Source organism: Nesoenas mayeri (genome assembly GCF_963082525.1).
Source record: "Nesoenas mayeri genome assembly, chromosome: 18".
Taxonomy (NCBI): Eukaryota; Metazoa; Chordata; class Aves; order Columbiformes; family Columbidae; genus Nesoenas; species Nesoenas mayeri.
Genome location: NC_137566.1, coordinates 2,359,242 through 2,377,679, shown reverse-complemented (window position 1 = coordinate 2,377,679; position 18,438 = coordinate 2,359,242). Strand labels below are relative to the sequence as shown.

The following is an 18,438-nucleotide window of genomic DNA, read 5'->3' as shown; positions in this document are numbered from 1 at the left end:
GTGACGCAGGGATTTGGCCCCGGGCAAAGCTGGGGGTCCTGCTGGAGCACCCAAAAGTGCCCACGAGTCCCATGGCTGGGCCAGGACATGGCAGGCACTTGATGTTCCCTCCACCTCGCCCGGGCCCAACTCTGACCCCAAATGAGGCCGTCCTGCAGGGACAGGGCAGCTGGCGAGCCCTGGCCCCCGTCCTGGCCCCTGCCCGCGGACCGGCAGCGCTGGGATGGCCGCCGTGCTGGCTGCAGCCTGCAGCTTTGCTGTGGAGCAGTTTGGCACCCCGAAGCAAACATGTCGTATCAACAGGAGGGAAACATTTGCAAGTTCCCTGCCTGCCCTTTGGCTTTGGCGCTCCCCCCTGCTCTTGCTTGCATAACGGCGGGGGGGGAGGCAGGGCTGGGCCCCCCGGGGCCGCCACACAGCCAGCCCATAAATAGGGGCTTGCCGGACGCTGGGGCACTGCGGCTCTGTCGGCTCCTCTCGCTCGGCTCGGCTCGGCTCGGCTCGGCTCGGCTCGGTGGGAGACATGCACCCCACGCTGCTCGGCGTCCTGGGGCTGGCCCTGCTGGGGACACTGCACGCGCAGGACAGCGTTCCTGTGCAGAGCGACTTCCAGCGGGACAAGGTGACCCAGCCCGGCCGGCATCGCCTGCGCGGGGGAATGGGGTGTTTTGGGGGATCCTCACCCTGAAATGTGCAGAGATGGTGCTGCAGGTGGATTCAGGGCCAGGAGGGAGGGGCAGGGTGCCTGGGGCACCCGCAGCTGCATCGCTCGGGAACCCCCAGGGCCTGGGTTCATTTGCTCCGGAGGGGATGCAGGATCCAGGCTGCAGCCTGTGGGGCAGGACCAAGCAGGTGTGGGGCCAGGCCACCTGCTGTGCTGTGGGGTGGCTGTAGATCCACAGGGATTTTACAGAGGGGACTGAGAACACAAGCTCAGTTTGACAGGCAGCACCAAGATGGGCCATGGACCCCTCTCCCCAGCTCGGACCCCATACAGCCGCAACCCAGAATCCTCAAACCCCAGGGCTGCTGTACTGGGGGGGGTCCCACACACCCCTCTGCCCTCCCAGCCCCTGGGTGCTGCTGTGCTCAGGGTGCTTTGCTCCCCTTGCTCCCCCAGGACAGGATCCAGAGCAGGACAGTCCCAGCCCAGCTGCACCGTGGGGTCCTGGCCCCACAGCCTGGGCATCCCACTGAGCTGGGGAGGGGCTGCACTGCCCACTCCTGAAGGGAGCCCAAGGGGTCCTGGGGGACACAGCCGCTCCGGGGGGCGATGGGGATGGAGGCACTTCCTACAAGGACGGGGGTCTGGCATGTCCTGCGCGGTTGGTTCTGGCACAGCCCGTCTCAAGGCTAACAGCTCCTCCGGGTGCACTGAGCTGCTGGCCCTGAGGACCAGGCTGGGATGAGCTGTGCTGGCCTGGGGCCCTGGGACTCCTCCTCGTGCCCCTGGACGGATGCAAATGGCATCTCAGAGCCAGGCAGTCCTGTCAGCCCTCTCTGAGGGAAGTGATGCCACGAGGACTGGGCAGCGAAGGGCACGTTGTAAACAAGGGCTCTCCTGGCCGCTGGGTTTTGTGGATGCCGAGAGCTGTAGCAGCTCCCTGGGGGATGAGGCCCCAGGACTCCGTCCCGCTGCAGGGCTGGGGCTGATAGAGGGGACGTGATCTGGGCTGGGGCTGGTGGGCAGAGACCCCCGTCCCATCCGGCCGGCGGCTGAGTGGAGGTTGTGTGCAGATCACGGGGAGGTGGTACACCATCGGCCTGGCCTCCAACTCCAACTGGTTCAAGAACAAGAAGCACCTGATGAAGATGTGCACCACAGACATCTCCACCACTGCAGATGGGAACCTGGAAGTCACCTCCACCTACCCCAAGTACAGGCATGGGGAGTGGGTGGGCAAGCAGGGGGTGCTCCCCTGTGGTACCTGGGGCTCTGTGCAGGCTGGAGCAGCCCCCAGGGCGCCTCTGACATCCTGGTGCTGTGCTCCCCAGGGGTGACCAGTGTGAGAAGAGGAACAGCCTTTACATTAAGACGGAGCAGCCGGGACGGTTCAGCTACACCAGCCCGCGTGAGTGCCTGGCTCCCAGCCCGGGCTCCGCAGGGCCCTGATGTGCCCCCAGCTCCCAGCCCCACCGTCACCTGTCGGTGCTCCTGCCCTGGCCAGAGCGCCGGCTCTGAGCAGTGCCCTCCATGTCCTCGCAGGCTGGGGCAGCGAGCATAACATCCGTGTTGTGGAGACCAACTACAAGGAGTACGCCATGGTGTTCACCCAGATCTCCAAGAGCACCGGCTCCTCCAGCATGGTGCTGCTCTACAGTACGTCTGCCCCGGACCCTCTGCTGCCCCCCTGCCCCCAGCCCTGGGATGTCTTCAGTGGGAGGAGGAGGGCAGCGTCATCTCCCAAGCTGGGGTGGCCATGGGGTGGCTGGGTTGGGTGCCCCTCCTGGGGAATCTGTCCCTGGCTGGGCTGCCCGCACCCCGGGGCAGCGGGACTCCTCTCGGGGGCAGGGGCTGCCCCTCACGCTGCTCTCGGCTGCAGGCCGGACCAAGGAGCTCAGTCCTGAGCGCCTGGAGCGGTTCACACAGTTCTCCAGGGAGCAGGGCCTGACGGATGAAGAGATCCTCATCCTGCCCCCCACAGGTGAGAGGCTGGAGGGTGTGGGGGTGCTGGGGAGCAGGGGCTGAGGTACGGGGGGTTGAGAAGGAGGAAACCCTCCTGCCTTCTCCCCATTGCCCTGCGGGGCCGGCACGGGGCAACCAGGGGCTGGTGCTGGGCAGAGCCCTGTGCGGGGACCCTCGGGGGGCTCAGCCATCCCCCTGCCCCTGGAGAAGCTGATCTTTGCTTTTCTTCCTCCTGCAGACCAATGCATGGCAGATGCTGCCTAGGTGAGTGCTGCCTTCTCTGGGCTCAGACCAGCCCTGTGCGGGGGTACAGGGGATGCTCAGAGCCGCTCTGCCCTGCAGAGCCGCCATCCCCTTTCCAGCCCCCCTGGCTGCTCCCTAACCCTGCTGGGGATCCCCCACCCTGTCTCCATGGGATGGCTCTTTTGCTGCCCCAGGCCAGGGGTGGTGGGTGCCCAACCACTCGGTGTGGGGCTGGCAGGGCCGATGTCCCTCCATGTGTCTCCCTGTCTCCCCCCGCTGAGCCACACTTGTCCCCCGGTCTGTTCCAGGCAGATCCACCCGCTGCTGCCGGCCCGAGCCCCGGGAGCACCGTGAGCTGGCGGCCGCCCTGTCCTGTCCCAGCCCAGCGCACCCCCAGCACCGCAGCAGCCTCCGCTCTCTGACTTCACACCTCACATCTGTACCTCCATCCCCATTAAAACCCTTTTAAAACCAACCCCCTGCCCTTGTCTGCTGGGTTGTCGCGGGGGGAGCCCTGGTGGGGCGATGGGAGGGGGAAGCAGAGCCAGTGGCCGTGGGCTGGGCTGGTGCCGGGTGTCGGGATGGTCCAGGCTCCTGGCAGGGGGCTGTCGGGGTGGGACCCTGGTGCCATGGTGCTGCCCAGTCAACAAACCTGCCTGGTCCAGGGAGAGGGAGCCCCCGGCACTGGGACCCATGGGGGACATCCACTACCCCAGCCTCACTGCCTCAGTTTCCCTGCTGCAGAGCAGGCTGGCAGTGTCAGCATAGGCCAGTTGCACGGGGAGTTTATCCAAAAATGTGAGGGCAGGATGGGCAGGAGCCAGAACAATGGTTATGGGCACTGGATGTGGCTCAGCCCCAGACACCCGCCTGCTCGCCGTGCCATGAGCCCAGACCCTCTCCGGAGCAGGATCTGTGCCTGGGAAGCCACAAACCCCGCTGAGGTCACCGGGCTGTGCCTGAACCCCAGGCTGAAACACCAGTCCAGCCATCCTGCTCCTTGGGGCAGGATCCGTCCTGGCACTGCCAGACCCTGCAGCCAGTGGGCAACAATGAAGAGTGGGGCACTGGGGTCACCCTCACGCCCTCCTCAGACACGGCACAGGGCACGGGGCATCACCCGGTCCCTGCCGTGCTCTGGGCTGGCTCTCACACAAGGCTGCATTCATTCAGGGCTGGGCAATTAGAGAGGGAAGGGGCCAACACTGACACCCAACACGGATACAAGTTATCCCTATTCTTGTGTAACCTGTTGCATAAAGAGGGGGCAGGCAGGGGGTGCTGCCAGCGGCAGGGGCTATAAAGGTGTGTTGGGACGTAGCAGATCCACGCAGCCTCTCCTGCCCACGTCCAGCCCCCAGAGAAGGATGGCGGTGATGCTGCCCAGCCTGGCGCTGGCCCTGCTCTGCCTGCTGCGGGCAGGGGCGGAGGTCCCCGTGCAGCCGGGCTTCAACGCTGACAAGGTAACGGTACAAAGAGCCCACCCAGGTGGAGGGGCTGCCTGGGGCAGGGTCCCAGCTCCCGGCACTGGGTCCCCACCCGAGGAACTGCCAGGATGCAGATGCCTGTGCAAAACATGGTTAGTCCCGGCCAGCTCCTGCCCACCGTGGCCAGACCCAGCGGTGGCCTTGCTGCAGGGACACAAATACCCGGGGCTGTGATGAGCCTGAGCGTGCAGCACTTCCCCAGGGAACGTGGGCCAGATGCTGCGCCCACCTGCCCGGCACAGGGCAGGGCAAGGTGTGGGCGGGTCCCCATATTAGGCTGGCAGGTCCCCACCGATGGTGGCAGTTACCCCACCACGGGCTGGCAGGTTCCTACAATGGGCTGTTGGGTCCCGCGTGTTTGGTGGCAGGTCCCCCTGGCAGGTGACAGGTCCCCGCGGCTTTCCCAGACTCCACTGGTGACATTCTGCTGCAGTTTGCAGGGACGTGGCATGTTGCAGCTGTCGCTACCAACTGCTCCATATTCATGAAGATGAAGGATCAGATGAAGTCGTCCATTGCCACCTTCAGCTTCACGCCGGAGGGAGACCTGCTCGTGAAGCTCACCGTGCCCATGTGAGTGCCCATCCTGCTCACTGTGTCCCACGCAGGGCAGGGGACAATCCTCCCCCCAAGGCCGCTGGGTGAGGGGCATCGTCCCGCTGCCCTGCGTCGCCCGGTCCTGCCCGTGCCCTGCGCGTCCCCGGGCAGGCTGAGCTCCCCATGCCCACCCCCCCACTGCCCTCCCACGCAGTGTCCAGCCACGTTTGCCGTTTCCATTTTCCCTTTCCAGGCTGGACAAATGCCAGAAGTTTGAGCTGCTCTTCCAGCAAACGGGGCAGGCAGGGCACTATGTGGGTACGTGTGGGCAGGGGGATCAGAGACAGGGACACCCTGAAATGGAGGGTGGGCAACACCGGTCCCTGTGCCCAGGGAGCTGTGGGAGGGGGGTTTGGGCTCTGCCTCCATCTCTTGGTGAGAGGTTGTGCTGCAGGGGGTACCCGGCTCTGCCAGATCACACAGGGGGGTTCCCTTCTCATATCCCCCGTGGGCAAATCTGGGGCTCAGGCCTTGGGCCCCGAACTCTGGCAGGGGCTGCGGAGGTGGCCTGGCTGTGCCACATGGTCTGACTGGGCACTGTTTGGAGTCCTTTAGAGGCACAAGGGAAGAAGGATCTGCGTGTGGTGGAGACGGACTACAGCAGCTACGCCATCGTGCGCGAGCTCCACCATAGCGGGCAGGAGCTCAACGCCGCGCTGCAGCTCTTCAGTGGGTGTCACGAGTGGGGACAGGCACCCAGGGCTACGGGGGGAGGGAACCACTCGGGGGGACAGGGGCTGGGGTCTCCACCACCACTTGGGTCACCACATTGGCACCCTACATGGCGGCACCCAAGGAATTGAATTTGGGGTGAATGAAACCTTGTACCAAAAATACCCCAGGTGGACTGCAGTTTGAACCCCCCCAGCAGGGTGCCAGTCTGGCTGTGCACCCCCAGCCCCACCAGCTGCCCCAAACCACCCCAGGCAGGTGGATCACCCATCCCACGGGGCTTGTGCCTCTTCGCTGCCAGCTCAGGGCAGCTGTGGGGTGTGCGGCGTCCACCCTATACCTCTGTGCCCTGGCTTTTGCCCTTCCCTGGGGTCCCATCACTGCTTGTGGGAGCCAGACCCACAGTGGGCCTCCCATGCTGACCATCCCCCTCTTTGGGTGTCTGGCTGCAGTGCGGGAGCAGGACTTGAGCCCTCAGCTCCTGCAGAAGTTTAAAGAGCTCATCCCCATTGCGGGTCTGAACAAGGACATGCTGGTCGTCCTGCCCAAGTCGGGTGAGTGCCAGGGAGGCGCAGGGCGGCACACATGGCCCCTCTGCGCGGGGACGCTGCGCGGGGGCTCAGGGCGCTCACCCTTTGTGCTTGTCCACAGATCAGTGCTCCGAGGTCATCAGGTGAGCAGCCCCCCGGGGAGCCCCCGCCTGCCTTGGGACTCTGCACCACATCAGCTTTGTCCTGCTCTAACGGCTCATCCGTCTGTCCTCCCTCCCTGCAGCTGAAAGGGCCAACGCCAGGGCCGTGTGCCCTCCAGACCTGGTGGAAATGGGGCTCTGCTCCCCCCTCCATGGTGCCCCTTCCCGTCCTCCCCTGCCAGGCCCTGCCAGACCTGCTGCCTCATGCCAGGATCACACCTCATCTTCCTAAATAAATAGGTGCAGAAGCTGCCCCAGCGCTCGGTGATTTTGCTGATGGGAGCAGGGTTGCTGCCATGGTCTCCAGGCCCAGTGGTCCTGGCTCTGACCCCTCGTCTCAGCACCCCAGGGGTGTTGGGGGCTCCTTTGCTGTGTTGTTTGCTGCATGGGGAAGACAGGGAGCGGAGGATGGGGAAGGTGCAGCTGCTGGAGATGCGGGCAGGGGAGAATTGAGCTGGGCTGGGCGGCAGCAGGGCTGGGCGGGCAGGGGGAAGGTGTCAGGCTGCCCGGCCCTGCCCGCAGTGGCTCTGGTTCACACCCAGGACACCCCATTCCCTGCCCCGTCCGCCCCGGGGCTGCCCAGGGGGGAGCGGGGCTGCGCTGCGGCTGCCCGGGGTAGATGCACGGCAGGGCTGGGACCCCCACGCCTGTCTCCCGGCCCCCTCCATGCCCCCTGCCCAAGGTAGGACCATGCTGCAATGAGCCCCCAAGACAGCCAGAGCCCTTTCTCCATCCCCCTCCAGCTCCTGTGGAGCAGACAGCAGATGCAGCCTCTGGTCCCCTGGGTGCCCAGCCAGGCATGGGGCTGGGAAGAAGCAGCGTGGAGCTTTCAGGACTGTGACCCCAGGAGCCTGCCAGAGCCAAGGCACAGGGGATGTCACCCCCTGGGAAGGAGGGGACACTCCCAAAGTGACACAAATGCCTTTTCCTGCCTGCCCCACTCCTGGTGCATCCCGCTCTGCAGAGCCTGGGTGCCCCAGAGCAGGTGGGTGACCCTGTGCGGGGACCACAGGGTCATGCGGCAGCGCGTGGACACCTGGGTACAGGCACCGTCCCAGTGGCAGCCTGGGGGCAGATGGCAGCCTGGCCAGAGGGACCGGCCACTGGTGACGGTGCTGATGTGGCCCTTACCGGGAAGGACGTCCCCACTCCTCCCGGCAGCGCCCTGTCAGCAAGCCAGGAAACAAAAGCTCTCTTTGTTCTTTCACAAGCAACTCAAGAGACTGGGAAAGTCCCAAATTTCAGTGCTGGTGCAACAGCTTTTGCAACTTCACTTCTCAGCCCTTTCCCGGATCTTGCAGGAACTTCCCTTCTTCTGTAAGACTGGACACTGTTTACCCTGGGGTGACTTCAGCCCTTTGAAGCCACCACCTTGCCCGAGCCGCGCCGGTGCTGTGCCCGTGCGGCTCGGCAGGCAGCGCCGGGCGGGTGGGGAGGAGGAGGGCACCGCTATAAAGCCGGCAGCGCTGCGCTGCTCCCCATCCCGCCGGTGGAGCCGGAGGAGGCTGTGGGGAGATGAGGACCGCGGTGCTGAGCCTGGGGCTGGCCCTGCTCTGCTACCTGCATGCAGAGGCTGAGGAGCTCGGGGCTGCGGGGCTGGACAAGAGCGAGGTGATCCCTGGGGAAGGGGAGGCTGGAGCGGGGTCTCTGGTCAACAGCGTGGGAACTGGAGAGGTGTTTGGGTAACTGGGGAAGCCGCAGCCACCGCTGTCACACCCAGGTGGGGCAGTGACCCAGCCCCAGCGCAGCTGCCTCAGCGGGGATTTTAGTGCCCAGAGGGGACTAAACTGTCCCATGGCCTGAGGGTGTCCTGGCTCGGTACCCAAGGGGGGACAGCCCTGCCTGCTCCTCCGGACTCACAGCCCCCCCTCACTGCCAGATTGCAGGGAAATGGCACATCGTCGCTCTGGCCTCCGACTCCGAGAGCTACCTCCAGAAGAAGGACGAGCTGAAGATGGCAATGGCCACTATTGCAGTCCTGGGGGAGGGTGACCTGAAGGTCTCCTTTGCTATTCCCAGGTAAGTGCCAAGTTCTGTTCTTCATGGGCTTCACCAACTGACCTCCTCCGCGGACCTTCACCGGTGGGTCTCCACCTGGGTGCCCCCACCTAGCACCCACCAAAGCCCTGGGCAGGGGGTGAGGCGAGGCCACCAGCCCTATGGTTTGAAACAGGGGCTTGGGAGAGCTGCAGCATGGAGATCACTTCTTCAGGGCAGCACCAGCCAGGAGTGGCCCCACCATGGAGGCCGAGGCATCGCGCTGCTCCCAGCAGGGATGCAGCAGGATGATGAGGGACCCTACGGTCAAACCTTTTCCAGCCTCATCCCACCAGCTCAGAGCATGTCACCCCATAGGGATGCCTGGGTGCCAGCACTGCCAACACAGGCACCAATTGCTCCAAGGGTCTCATCTGTACCCCCCCGCCATGGCCACACCATCTCATTCCTGAACAGCAAGTCCCACCTTTGGGGCAGTGACCCAGGGAGGGGAAGGGGGGTCACATTGCCCTAGCTGGAGTTCTCTTCACTGTTTTGCAGCCCAGGGGGATGTAAGAAAAGAGAGTCAATCTACAAGCCAACAGGCGTCCCGGGTGAATTCCACAGCTCTGGTGAGTGGGGGGTGCCCAGGCCCTGCGACGGGACTGGGACACAGCTCATCATCCCTGTCTGAAGCAACAGTTGTCCCTGGGGATATGGCCCTCAGGGGTGCCTGTTGGAGGTCCTGGGGTGGGACATCCCTTTGTGGCTGGTCACCAGCTGCAGCCCAGGGAGGGTGACCCTCCAGCATGGTGGACCCCTCGCTCCTTACCTCTGGGAAGCTGCTCTAAGACGAACACTTTCAGACTGATCTTAAACCCTGGGGAGAAGCAGGGTCATTCCGAAATGGGGCTGTGGATGAATGTTCCCAAGAGATGAAGCAAGACATTTCCCACCAGCCCCAGCTCAAGTGTTGATCTGATACTGGCCAGGCTACTCCACTGTCTGCAGTGACCATTCCTGACCCTCCTGTGTTCCTGTTCCCGTTTCTCTGCCCCACTGTGGTCTGTGGGCTCCCCCAAGCCTTGCGAGGAGCCTTAGCAAGAGTTAAAACAGGATGAGGACAAACAGGACTGGGTGGACTGGCCCTGGCATCCTGATTCACACTCTTACAGCCCTTTTGCAGTGTGAGAGTTCTCAGGAGGACGTAATTAAGTTTTTGCTTTCCTCCACGTTCTTTTCAGACAGAGGCAATAAAACGGTGCAGGTGGTGGATACCGACGGCAAGACGTACGCAGTGATCTTTGCCTCCAGAGTGAAGGACGGGAAGACCTTGCACATGCTGAGGCTCTACAGTGCGTAACCAGTGACGTTTTGACTGGGGAACAGCTCAGAGGTGCCGGGTTCTTCACCGTGTCCCGAGGAGTCAGAGCCCCATGCGACAGACCCTCCTCACCAGCACCCTCCTGCCGGGACCTCTTGTGTGGGGCAGGAGTGGGGCAGGGGAAGGGGCAGTGATTTGGGGCTGGCAGGGCAGGGCTGGCAGGGCTCGGGCTTCTGCACTGTGCGGGGAGTCCCTGGCCTTGGGTAAGTCTCCTGCTGAAATACGATGAGGAGTATGGGGTCCTGCTGCAAGGAGGGCAGAAATGGTAGGGGTGGGAACAAAGGGAGGAGACACTGTGCTGATGCCAGGTCCTCTGCTTCATGTTGTCCCCTGGGAGCGGTGTCTCCTGTGCCTGGTCACCACTGCCCTCCAGGACCTGCACCACTGCCTCCAGCCTTCTCCCAGGGACCATTGTCCATCCCATCCTCACCCAGCAAATACAGGGACAGGCCACAACCTGGAGCTAACTCTTGTCTTTGCCCTTAGGCAGAACCCAGGAGGTGAGCCCCGAAATCACAACGCTGTTCAAGACGATTGCGAGGGAGAAGGGCTTCACCGATGAGATGATCAAGATGCTGCCCAGACAGGGTGAGCATTGCCCAGCACCGTGTTGGGCTGGCTTGGTTGACGTCGGGGGGTCAGGACATAGAGTAGAATAGAATAGAATAGAATAGAATAGAATAGAATAGAATAGAATAGAATAGAATAGAATAGAATAGAATAGAATAGGAGTAGAATCATTTCAGTTGGAAGAGACCCTCAGGATCATCGAGTCCAACCATAATCTAACCTGACCATGTCCCTAAGACCCTCATCTAAATGCCTTTCAAACCCCTCCAGGGCTGGTGACTCCAGCATTGCCCTGGGCAGCCTGTTCCAATGCTCCACAGCCCTTTGGGGAAAAATTTTTTCCTCATATCCAGTCTAAACCGCCCCTGGTGCAACTTGAGGCCATTTCCTCTCATGCTATCACTTGCTACTTGGGAGAAGAGACCAACACCCTCCATGCTCCAAGCTCCTTTCAGGCAGTTCAGAGATCAGAAGGTCTCCCCTCAGCTCCTGTTCTCCAGCTGAACAGCCCCAGTTGGGGCTGCCAGCTGGGACCAGCTCAGCCCATCACTGCCACTACTTTGTGGTCTGAGCTGGCAGGAGAAAGTGCTCTGGCTTGGCACAATGTGGCTTTCACCTTGCTCAAGTTCATTCCTGGGTTGTCTATTCTGGGTGCTAAATGGGACCAGCCAGACCACAGCCCCGCACTCAGCCTTGGCCTTTGTTTTCACAGAGGAATGCAGCGTCGATGGAGCATAGGTGAGTTGCTGCAGCGCAACATGGTGTTTGCAATGTCCTCACCTGGAAATTGCCCTCCTTGGTGCACCAGCAAGGGTCACCATGAACTCCTTGAACTACTCTGGGGGCCGAGTGGTTTGAACCTGTGCTGGAGCTTGCACCCAGGTAGGACGCTTTGGAGCTGCCCCTCAGTGGGGACCCCCAGGGTGCAGTAGCTTTGTGGTGAGCAACGGCATTTGCACCAAAACCATTGGTTCAGTGGAGAAATGGCTGCAGAGCTCATCCAGAAGCACAGACTGGGACACCAGCTCTTGCCAAAGTGACCTTGGGGTTGTAGACCCACAAAACTGGCCAGAGGTTGGGTTGGTGTCTCACCATGCAAAACACGCTTGTTGTTGGCCCACCCTGGCACATGATCTCCCACCACACCGGTACATATTCAGTTGTAGGTGTTAGCTAGAAAGCCATCACTGGAAGTGGCTCAACCTACAGATCTGGGAGAACTGGAAGAGAAAGCACTGGTTATGGTGGAGAGACCTCCTGAGTCCTCTCAGTTGGCCTCGTCACCTCCAGTACTCAGCCCACCTCTATCGGCTCTTTTGTAGGAGGTGGTGGATGCTTTTGTTGAGCAATGCAAGACCCATGGCCTGAAGCTCCAGCCTGCTGCTTTGCTATCATCTCCTGAGCTCAATGGCCAAGGCTCTGACACATCTCCTGCTCCTGCAGCACAGAGTCCCTGCTTATTGCCAAATAAACAGAAACTCATCTTGGAGCTTCATGTAACTCTCTGAAGAGAACCTGGGGTGCCTGGGCATGTGGCTCCTCTGTTGTCCTCCTGGGGTCTGTGGATGGTGAACAGCCAGGGCTGAGCTCACCCAAATGAGGGCATTTCTGGAGCCCACTGAGACTTTTCCTCGTGGGTGTCTCCAGCGGGGAGGCCCATGGCCCGGCAGAGGTGAGGCAAGGGGCGCATTGAGGCTGGAAATCCTGCCTGTATGAGGGGCTGGGTGGAGAAAGGCTGTGGGACTTGGTCACAGAGACTGAGGCTGGAGTTTGGAGGGCTGTGACCACCACCGTCCAACCCGGCTCCTGTCTGCTCACCCTGCTGTGATCGCAGCCCCCTGGAGACCCATCACCCAGCAGCTCAGGCTGGGCCTGGGCAGGGGCAAGGCTCTGCCGTGGGACCTCTCAGCCCATGGTGCTGCAGGGCTGGTGGGAGGTGGGATGCGGATGTCTGAATCCTCTGGACCCAAACCTGGAGAGCTGGTGTGGGGCTGCACATGATCTCTACCCCCGAGCACCACACAGAGAAAGCCCACCCTGGAGTCAGGTTGTCTGCTGTGAATTTATATTTCTGAAGTTGCACTCCATCCTTCCCTTCCTTCTCTCTTAAGCTCCTCAAATCCACCCAGGAGAAAAGCCACAACCTGCCCAGGGTAAACAGTGGCCACAGCCAAGCTCCAGCCCCTCCTGCATGCCCATCTCCAGGGCCAGGGCAGTGCTCGCAGGCACCAAGGTCTGTCAGGGTATGAAGCCCCTTGTTCCTCTCCTGGGAAAGGAAGTTACTCCAAATTCCTCTCTGCTGGCCTTCCCACCTTGTCCATCCCTGGTCAGTCACCCGGGTGTTTGTTTCAGCCTGGGACCTGCCCCGCTGCCGTGTGGCAGTGGCAGGGACCAAGGGAAGCTGTCCCAGCAGCTGAGTGCCTCGTGATGTTCCCAGGTGCTCCTGCCTCCTCCCAGGGACTGGGAAATACATTTGGGAAACTGTCTCTCCTAATCTTGGTACTGAGTGGGGATGGGAGATCAATGTGTCCCAGCAGCAGCGCAGCAAGGGACCTCACTGGGACTTCCCAACCCAGTGTCATCTCCGGCCTCTTTGGAAGGAGCCCAGGACTTCCAGCAGGAATTCTGTGTTGCTGTACTACTGTTCCACGAGACCTGGACAGGCTGGAGGTGTGGGCAGAAGTTTAACATGACGATGTTTAACAAAGGCAAGTGTAGGGTCCTGCACCTGGGGAGGAACAACCCCTGGCAGCAGCAGAGGTGAGGGCTGGACCTGCTGAAAGCAGCTCTGCAGAGAAGGACCTGGGAGTCCTGGTGGACAGCAGGGTGACCATGGGTCAGCAATGTGGCCTTGTGGCCAAGGAGGCCAATGGTACCTGGGGCGCATGAGGAAGAGTGTGAGCAGCAGGTCAGGGAGGTTGATCCTCCCCCTCTGCTCTGCCCTGGTGAGGCCACATCTGGAGTTGTGTCCAGTTCTGGGCTCCCCAGTTGAAGAAGGACCAGGAATTACTGGAGAGAGTCCAGCAGAGGGACACAAAGATGCTGAGGGGTCTGGAGCATCTTCCTGATGAGGAGACACTGAGAGAGCTGGGGCTGTTCAGCTGGAGAAGCTGAGAGGGATCTGATCAATGGATCAATATCTCAGGGTGGGTGTCAGAGGATGGACCAGACTCTGCTCAGTGGTGCCCAGCGCCAGGGTGAGGGGCATCGGGCACAGACTGAAACACAGGAGGCTCCATGTGAACATGAGCAGAAACTTGTTTGCTGGGAGGTGCCAGAGCCTGGCCCAGGCTGCCCAGAGCGGGTGTGGAGTCTCCTGCTCTGAGACATTCAAACCCCCTGGACCCACCTGTGTGATCTGCTCTGTGCCCTGTGTGAGCAGGGGTTGGAGGAGATGATCTCCAGAGGTCCCTTCAGCCCAAACCAGGCTGTGACTCTGTGATTCTCCCCAGCCATTTGGACTGAACAGTTCAATATTTGCTGTGCTCCCAAGAGCACTGGTCCCACACACAGGTTTGCCTCGAGGCTTGTTTTTGGTACATGTATCGATGTAGATGAAAACACCCTGCTGCCAGCAACACCCTTCGCCCAGGTCTTTGTGTGACAGGGAGTCCTGGTGCCTCCACATCATGTTCCAGCCAAATATTTCCTTCCTGCCATGTGCAGGCACCACCCTGCCAGACAGTGTGAGATCATTTCTCTTTGCCACCAGCATTTTCTGCTCCTCCTTTTGTCCACCCATTTTCTCCCCATGCAGGATGCTCACAGGCTGCAGCTTCGGATCTTTTCTGGGTGTGAGTCTCCTCCATGCAGAGCAGGCGGGGGGTCCCCACCTCAGCCCCCATGGCCCCTCAGCAGTCCCATCAAGCCTGTCCCTGTCCCTGCTGCTCAGCCAACGCTCCCCGGACGCTGTGCTCCTCTGCCAGCACCTGCCTTCAGCAGCTGGCGGGTACAGGGGCAGGGAGAAGCACCCAGGAACAGGGCATTCCCCCAGCAAACCTGTCCCCCAGCAAACCAGGCCAGACGGCATTGTATATTTAAAGACGTGGGACTTTTTTTTCCTGGAGTGTTTCTAAGGGTTTCCCAGGTTCAGGCAGAAACCAGCACCGCTGGCATCCTGCAGCAAGGAGCTTCATCACCGTCTCTACAATCCCTTTCCCACCTGCAGCTCCTTTGCTGCTGCCGTGCGAGCGCGGGTGAGACGGGCTAGCCGGGACCAGGCTGGTGCAGCAGGACACCCTGTGTTCCAACGGGCTGCTGGAGAGAGCAGAGGGGTGTTGGGGCAAGGGAGGTGCTGGACCAGCCTTTGTGTGTGAGGAGCAATTTGGGGACATGCAGCTGATGGTTGTGGTGCTTGCTGGTCATGTGAGACTATTGTCTCTATTCTAGATCTGAAATCTTTAACAAGTCTCTTTGCTCTCCCAGTTGTGCCTTTCATCCTCTCTCCCGCTCTACTCAGGCCAATGTCCCTGCTGGGGTTGGGTGACCAGACCTGGACCTCCGCCCAGCTGAGAGGCATTGGGTACAGCTCACATTTACATGGTGCCTTGTCCTGCTCCTCAGTCTTCTCCTCATGCTGCCACCTGCTGCATGTGGATGAGATGGTTTAAGAGATGTCAGCTCCCTGAGTGATCTTCCTCTCTCTTTCTGTCCCTCAGCCATTCATTCATCCAAGTGAGGATCTTCCTCCCTAGCCTATGGTAGTTTGTCCCCTACAAGGGTTTTCATCAAGGACCAGCTGATCAACACCCATATCTTGTTGACTCTTCCAGAAACAGCATATATGAGGTGTGATTTTCCCATGCAAAAGTTCAATTCAGTCTCCTCTCATAGAATCATATAATTGTTTTTGTTGGAAAATACCTTTAAGATCATTGAGTCCAGCCGTTAACCCAACGCTGCCAAGTCCACCACTACCCCGTGTCCCGAGAACCTCATGTCCATCTGTCCAGCCCTCCAGGGCTGGTGACTCCAGCACTGCTCTGGGCAGCCTGTTCCAATGCCCCACAGCCCTTTGGGGAAGAAATAGTTCCCACATCCAACCTCAACCTCCCCTGGCGCAACTTGAGGCCGCTTCCTCTGCTCCTGGCGCTTGTTCCTGGGGAGCAGAGCCCGACCCCCCTGGCTCCAAGCCCCTTTCAGGCAGGTCAGAGATCAGAAGGTCTCCCCTCAGCTCCTGTTCTCCAGCTGAACCTCCCAGGTCCCTCAGCCGCTCCATCACACTTGTGCTCCAGCCCCTCACCAGCTCCGGTCCCTTCTCTGAACTCATCCACTTTTAATTTCTCCATACATCACCCATGTCTGCCATTTATTACAGCATTTGTGAGTATCTGCCCACACTGCATAGAAGATCTAGTTGTCTGTTGTCTCTTTACCTCTGACGACCACTTTAAAAGGCAGCATATTTGCTTCTTCCGGTGCTCTGGTGAAAACTAGAGTTGGCAAAGGTGAGTCTAAGCAGCAGTGAAAAGCTTGAGTTTCACACCTGATTTACTAAATGACTGAATGTCCTCTCCTCTGCCTTACTGCTCACTCACACTGCTGCGCTGGCAGCACAGACCTTTCCAAGTGTTTGCAAGAGAGATGCTCTGCCTGGGACCCACCGAAGCTCCTCCGCAGCCAAGGCAGGTGCAGAGTTTCTTCACTTTTTCTATCAGCTTTTTTTCTTCGAACACTCACTTGGAATTTGACTCGCTACAGGACAAACATTCCTAAAGTTAAAATTCTTCACCCTGGTGCTTTTGAAGAAAGGAATATATATAAATGCAGATGTCATTCCTCAGAGTAGAGGAGCAACGGGACAAATTGTGGCATCTTTGTTGTTTGTCTTATGTTGTTGTTAGTTACATTACCAGGGTCGTTTTACTGTCTTCACGTGGATGCAGCTTCAGCAAGTTTAAGAACATCTATCGTATTTCTGATCAGCTCCTTTAAATTGATTTAATCGTGCTGGCTTCCATTTAGGCATTCCCTTTGCAAAGTTGTTTAAGGTTTGTATTTGCTAACGTTAGCTTAAGTGCTCAGAGAGAAGCTAAGCTGGTCTTTGCAGACAATCTCTGTGCCATATGTGATATTTAATCCTCTTGACTTTCCATTTTTTCCCCTTTTAAATGAGACTGTATCGGATCGTCTCTGGTTCTGCCTGTCACGAGAACCGTGTTTTGATTTCAGCCACGGGCAGGTCCCGCTCGCTGCTCAGGACCTGAGGGGGGTCTTGGCCAGCCCAGAAACATGAGCCCACCAGTGCACATCCAACCTGCCCAGAGCAACCAGATGTAAGAGCCTCGTGAATGTCCCTGTGTGTGTGGCGGCTGCCAGCACTGCCGGCACCAGCTGGTGGTCTGGTCACCACAGCGGGAGTTGCTCCAATAACATCAGGTCTTGTCATCCATCTCAGATGGTGCAGAGTGAGACCACGGGGTTCCTGAGTGTCACCTGGTGGACGCCATCCCAGCTGAGCCTCCCTGACCCTTTGGGATCTGGGTGATGGGCATTGGCTCTCGACAGCACAGGCATAAATGATTCAAATTCCCACCGGTCAGGAGCGAGTCACCTCTAAATTGCCAATAACTACTCATAGACACCTCTGTTCTGCTCTGAGTACCACAGAGGAATAAACACTGCTTTTTCTCCCTGGGACTAGAAGCCCCTGGAAGGGGCAAATACAGCTCCTGTCTCCAGTGGCACAAGCTCTCTGGGGCCTTTTCAGATGTTAAGACTGCAAAAGTTTAGAAACTTTTAATGACACCAGCTGAGACCCATTAGAAGTGAAGGAAAGAACTTGGTGCTGTGGGGCAGCAAGGTGCCCTTGTGGCCACAGCTTAATGAGGCACTGGCACCCGAAACACAACTGGCTCCAAATATTCTCACTTCTTCCAGGTGTTGGAAGCTGTTGAAAACATGTGCCTATTTTCACCCTGGATCACCGCAGGACATGGTTTGGCTCCATGGCTGATCCAATGTGGCTGATGGGAACTGTCAGGTGCCCTGAAGGTGGGAAGCAACGTGGCTGGGACTTCCCAAGCTGCCAGGGTCAGCATCTCCAGAAATGTGTGAAGGTGCATCAGTCCCCACGATGCCCAATGTCAGTGACAATGTGCAAGCTTTGGGGCTGTTATACCAGAGCTGACATTGAGAGAGGCCTGAGCAGCCTCCAGAATGGAGCAGCACAGACCTCCTGACATTCAGCCAAGGCAAATGCAAAGTCCTGCTGCTGGGCTGGGCTGATCCCGTGCAGCTGGGCAAACTGGGCCTGCAGGGAGATGGCAGCATTGCAGGAAAAGCCCTGTGTATCTGGCAGGTAACAAGCTGAACGTGAGTCAACAGAGTGCCTTTGCAGGAAAGGCAGCAGAAACACCCAGGTCTGGGTTAGCGAAGGGCAGACATCACCCGACAGAGCACTTGTGAGACGGCGCTGGGAGAGCTGGATCCAGTTTAGGGCTCCCCAGCACAGGAACAGCCCTGGCAAACCACAGAGAGCCCCGTGGACAACACAGAGCTGATCAGGACCTGGAGCACAACAGGTACCAGAGAGGCTGAGCAAGGGGGCTGGTCTGCAGAAGAGAAGGCAAAGAAGACATCTGTTTGCTCTCTTCAGCTGCCTCGGAGGATCTGGAGAAGACGCAGCCATGCTCTTCCCAGAGTGGTAGGACGAAGGGCAACAGGCACGAGCTCTAACACAGCAAACTCCAGTAAGACAAAAGGAGAAAGTTCATCATGAAGGTGATCCTGCACTACAGCAGGTGTCCAGAAATGTGGTGGAATCTCCATCCTTGGGGGTATCCAGACTGAGGTGGACAAGTCCCTGAGCAGCCTGCTCTAACTTTAAAGCTGGTCCTGCTCTGAGCAGGAGCCGGACCAGAGAACCCTGAGGTGCCCTCCAGCCAAAATCCTCCTGTGGTTCCCCAGGCCATGGAGATGTGCAAACAAGATGGATAACGAGGAACCCAGCTGAACACAGACAGCTGAGCACCCGGTGCTCATAGAAATTAGTTATTCATTATTGACCACCCGTAAATTAACTATAATTTTGACCATTACCAGGGAAGATGCCTCCTCCACATACGTGTGCTCTCAATGTGCTCTCAGCTCGCCCTCCCCTGCCCCTGTGGCCACCCCCCGTGCCAGACACCCGCAGGCAGAGCAGGGAGAGGCTGAGGCTGCTGTGGTGAAATAGGAGGGAGACTTTGGG

The 18,438-nt window shown here is 59.5% G+C and overlaps 3 protein-coding genes across 3 annotated transcripts; all 3 read left to right on the top strand.

The window, feature by feature from the left end:
* Positions 1 to 523: 523 nt before the first annotated feature.
* LOC308047315 (lipocalin-like) lies at positions 524 to 3,338 on the top strand (the record flags this gene model as incomplete). Its single annotated transcript, XM_080355730.1, has 6 exons — positions 524 to 622; positions 1,738 to 1,877; positions 1,996 to 2,072; positions 2,207 to 2,320; positions 2,544 to 2,645; positions 3,178 to 3,338. 6 exons carry the CDS (start codon positions 524 to 526, stop codon positions 3,336 to 3,338), a joined length of 693 nt encoding a protein of 230 aa, XP_080211856.1.
* An 898-nt stretch (positions 3,339 to 4,236) lies between these two features.
* On the top strand, positions 4,237 to 6,403 carry LOC308047314 (lipocalin-15-like; the record flags this gene model as incomplete). The annotated part of the gene is made up of 7 exons (XM_080355729.1): positions 4,237 to 4,332; positions 4,790 to 4,929; positions 5,147 to 5,211; positions 5,509 to 5,622; positions 6,078 to 6,179; positions 6,277 to 6,298; positions 6,400 to 6,403. 7 exons carry the CDS (start codon positions 4,237 to 4,239, stop codon positions 6,401 to 6,403), a joined length of 543 nt encoding a protein of 180 aa, XP_080211855.1.
* A 1,283-nt stretch (positions 6,404 to 7,686) lies between these two features.
* Positions 7,687 to 11,714, top strand: LOC308047576 (extracellular fatty acid-binding protein-like). Its single transcript, XM_080356174.1, has 7 exons — positions 7,687 to 7,927; positions 8,196 to 8,335; positions 8,855 to 8,925; positions 9,538 to 9,648; positions 10,164 to 10,265; positions 10,960 to 10,985; positions 11,570 to 11,714. Exons 1-6 carry the CDS (start codon positions 7,832 to 7,834, stop codon positions 10,983 to 10,985), a joined length of 546 nt encoding a protein of 181 aa, XP_080212300.1. The 5' UTR covers positions 7,687 to 7,831; the 3' UTR covers positions 11,570 to 11,714.
* Positions 11,715 to 18,438: the final 6,724 nt, after the last annotated feature.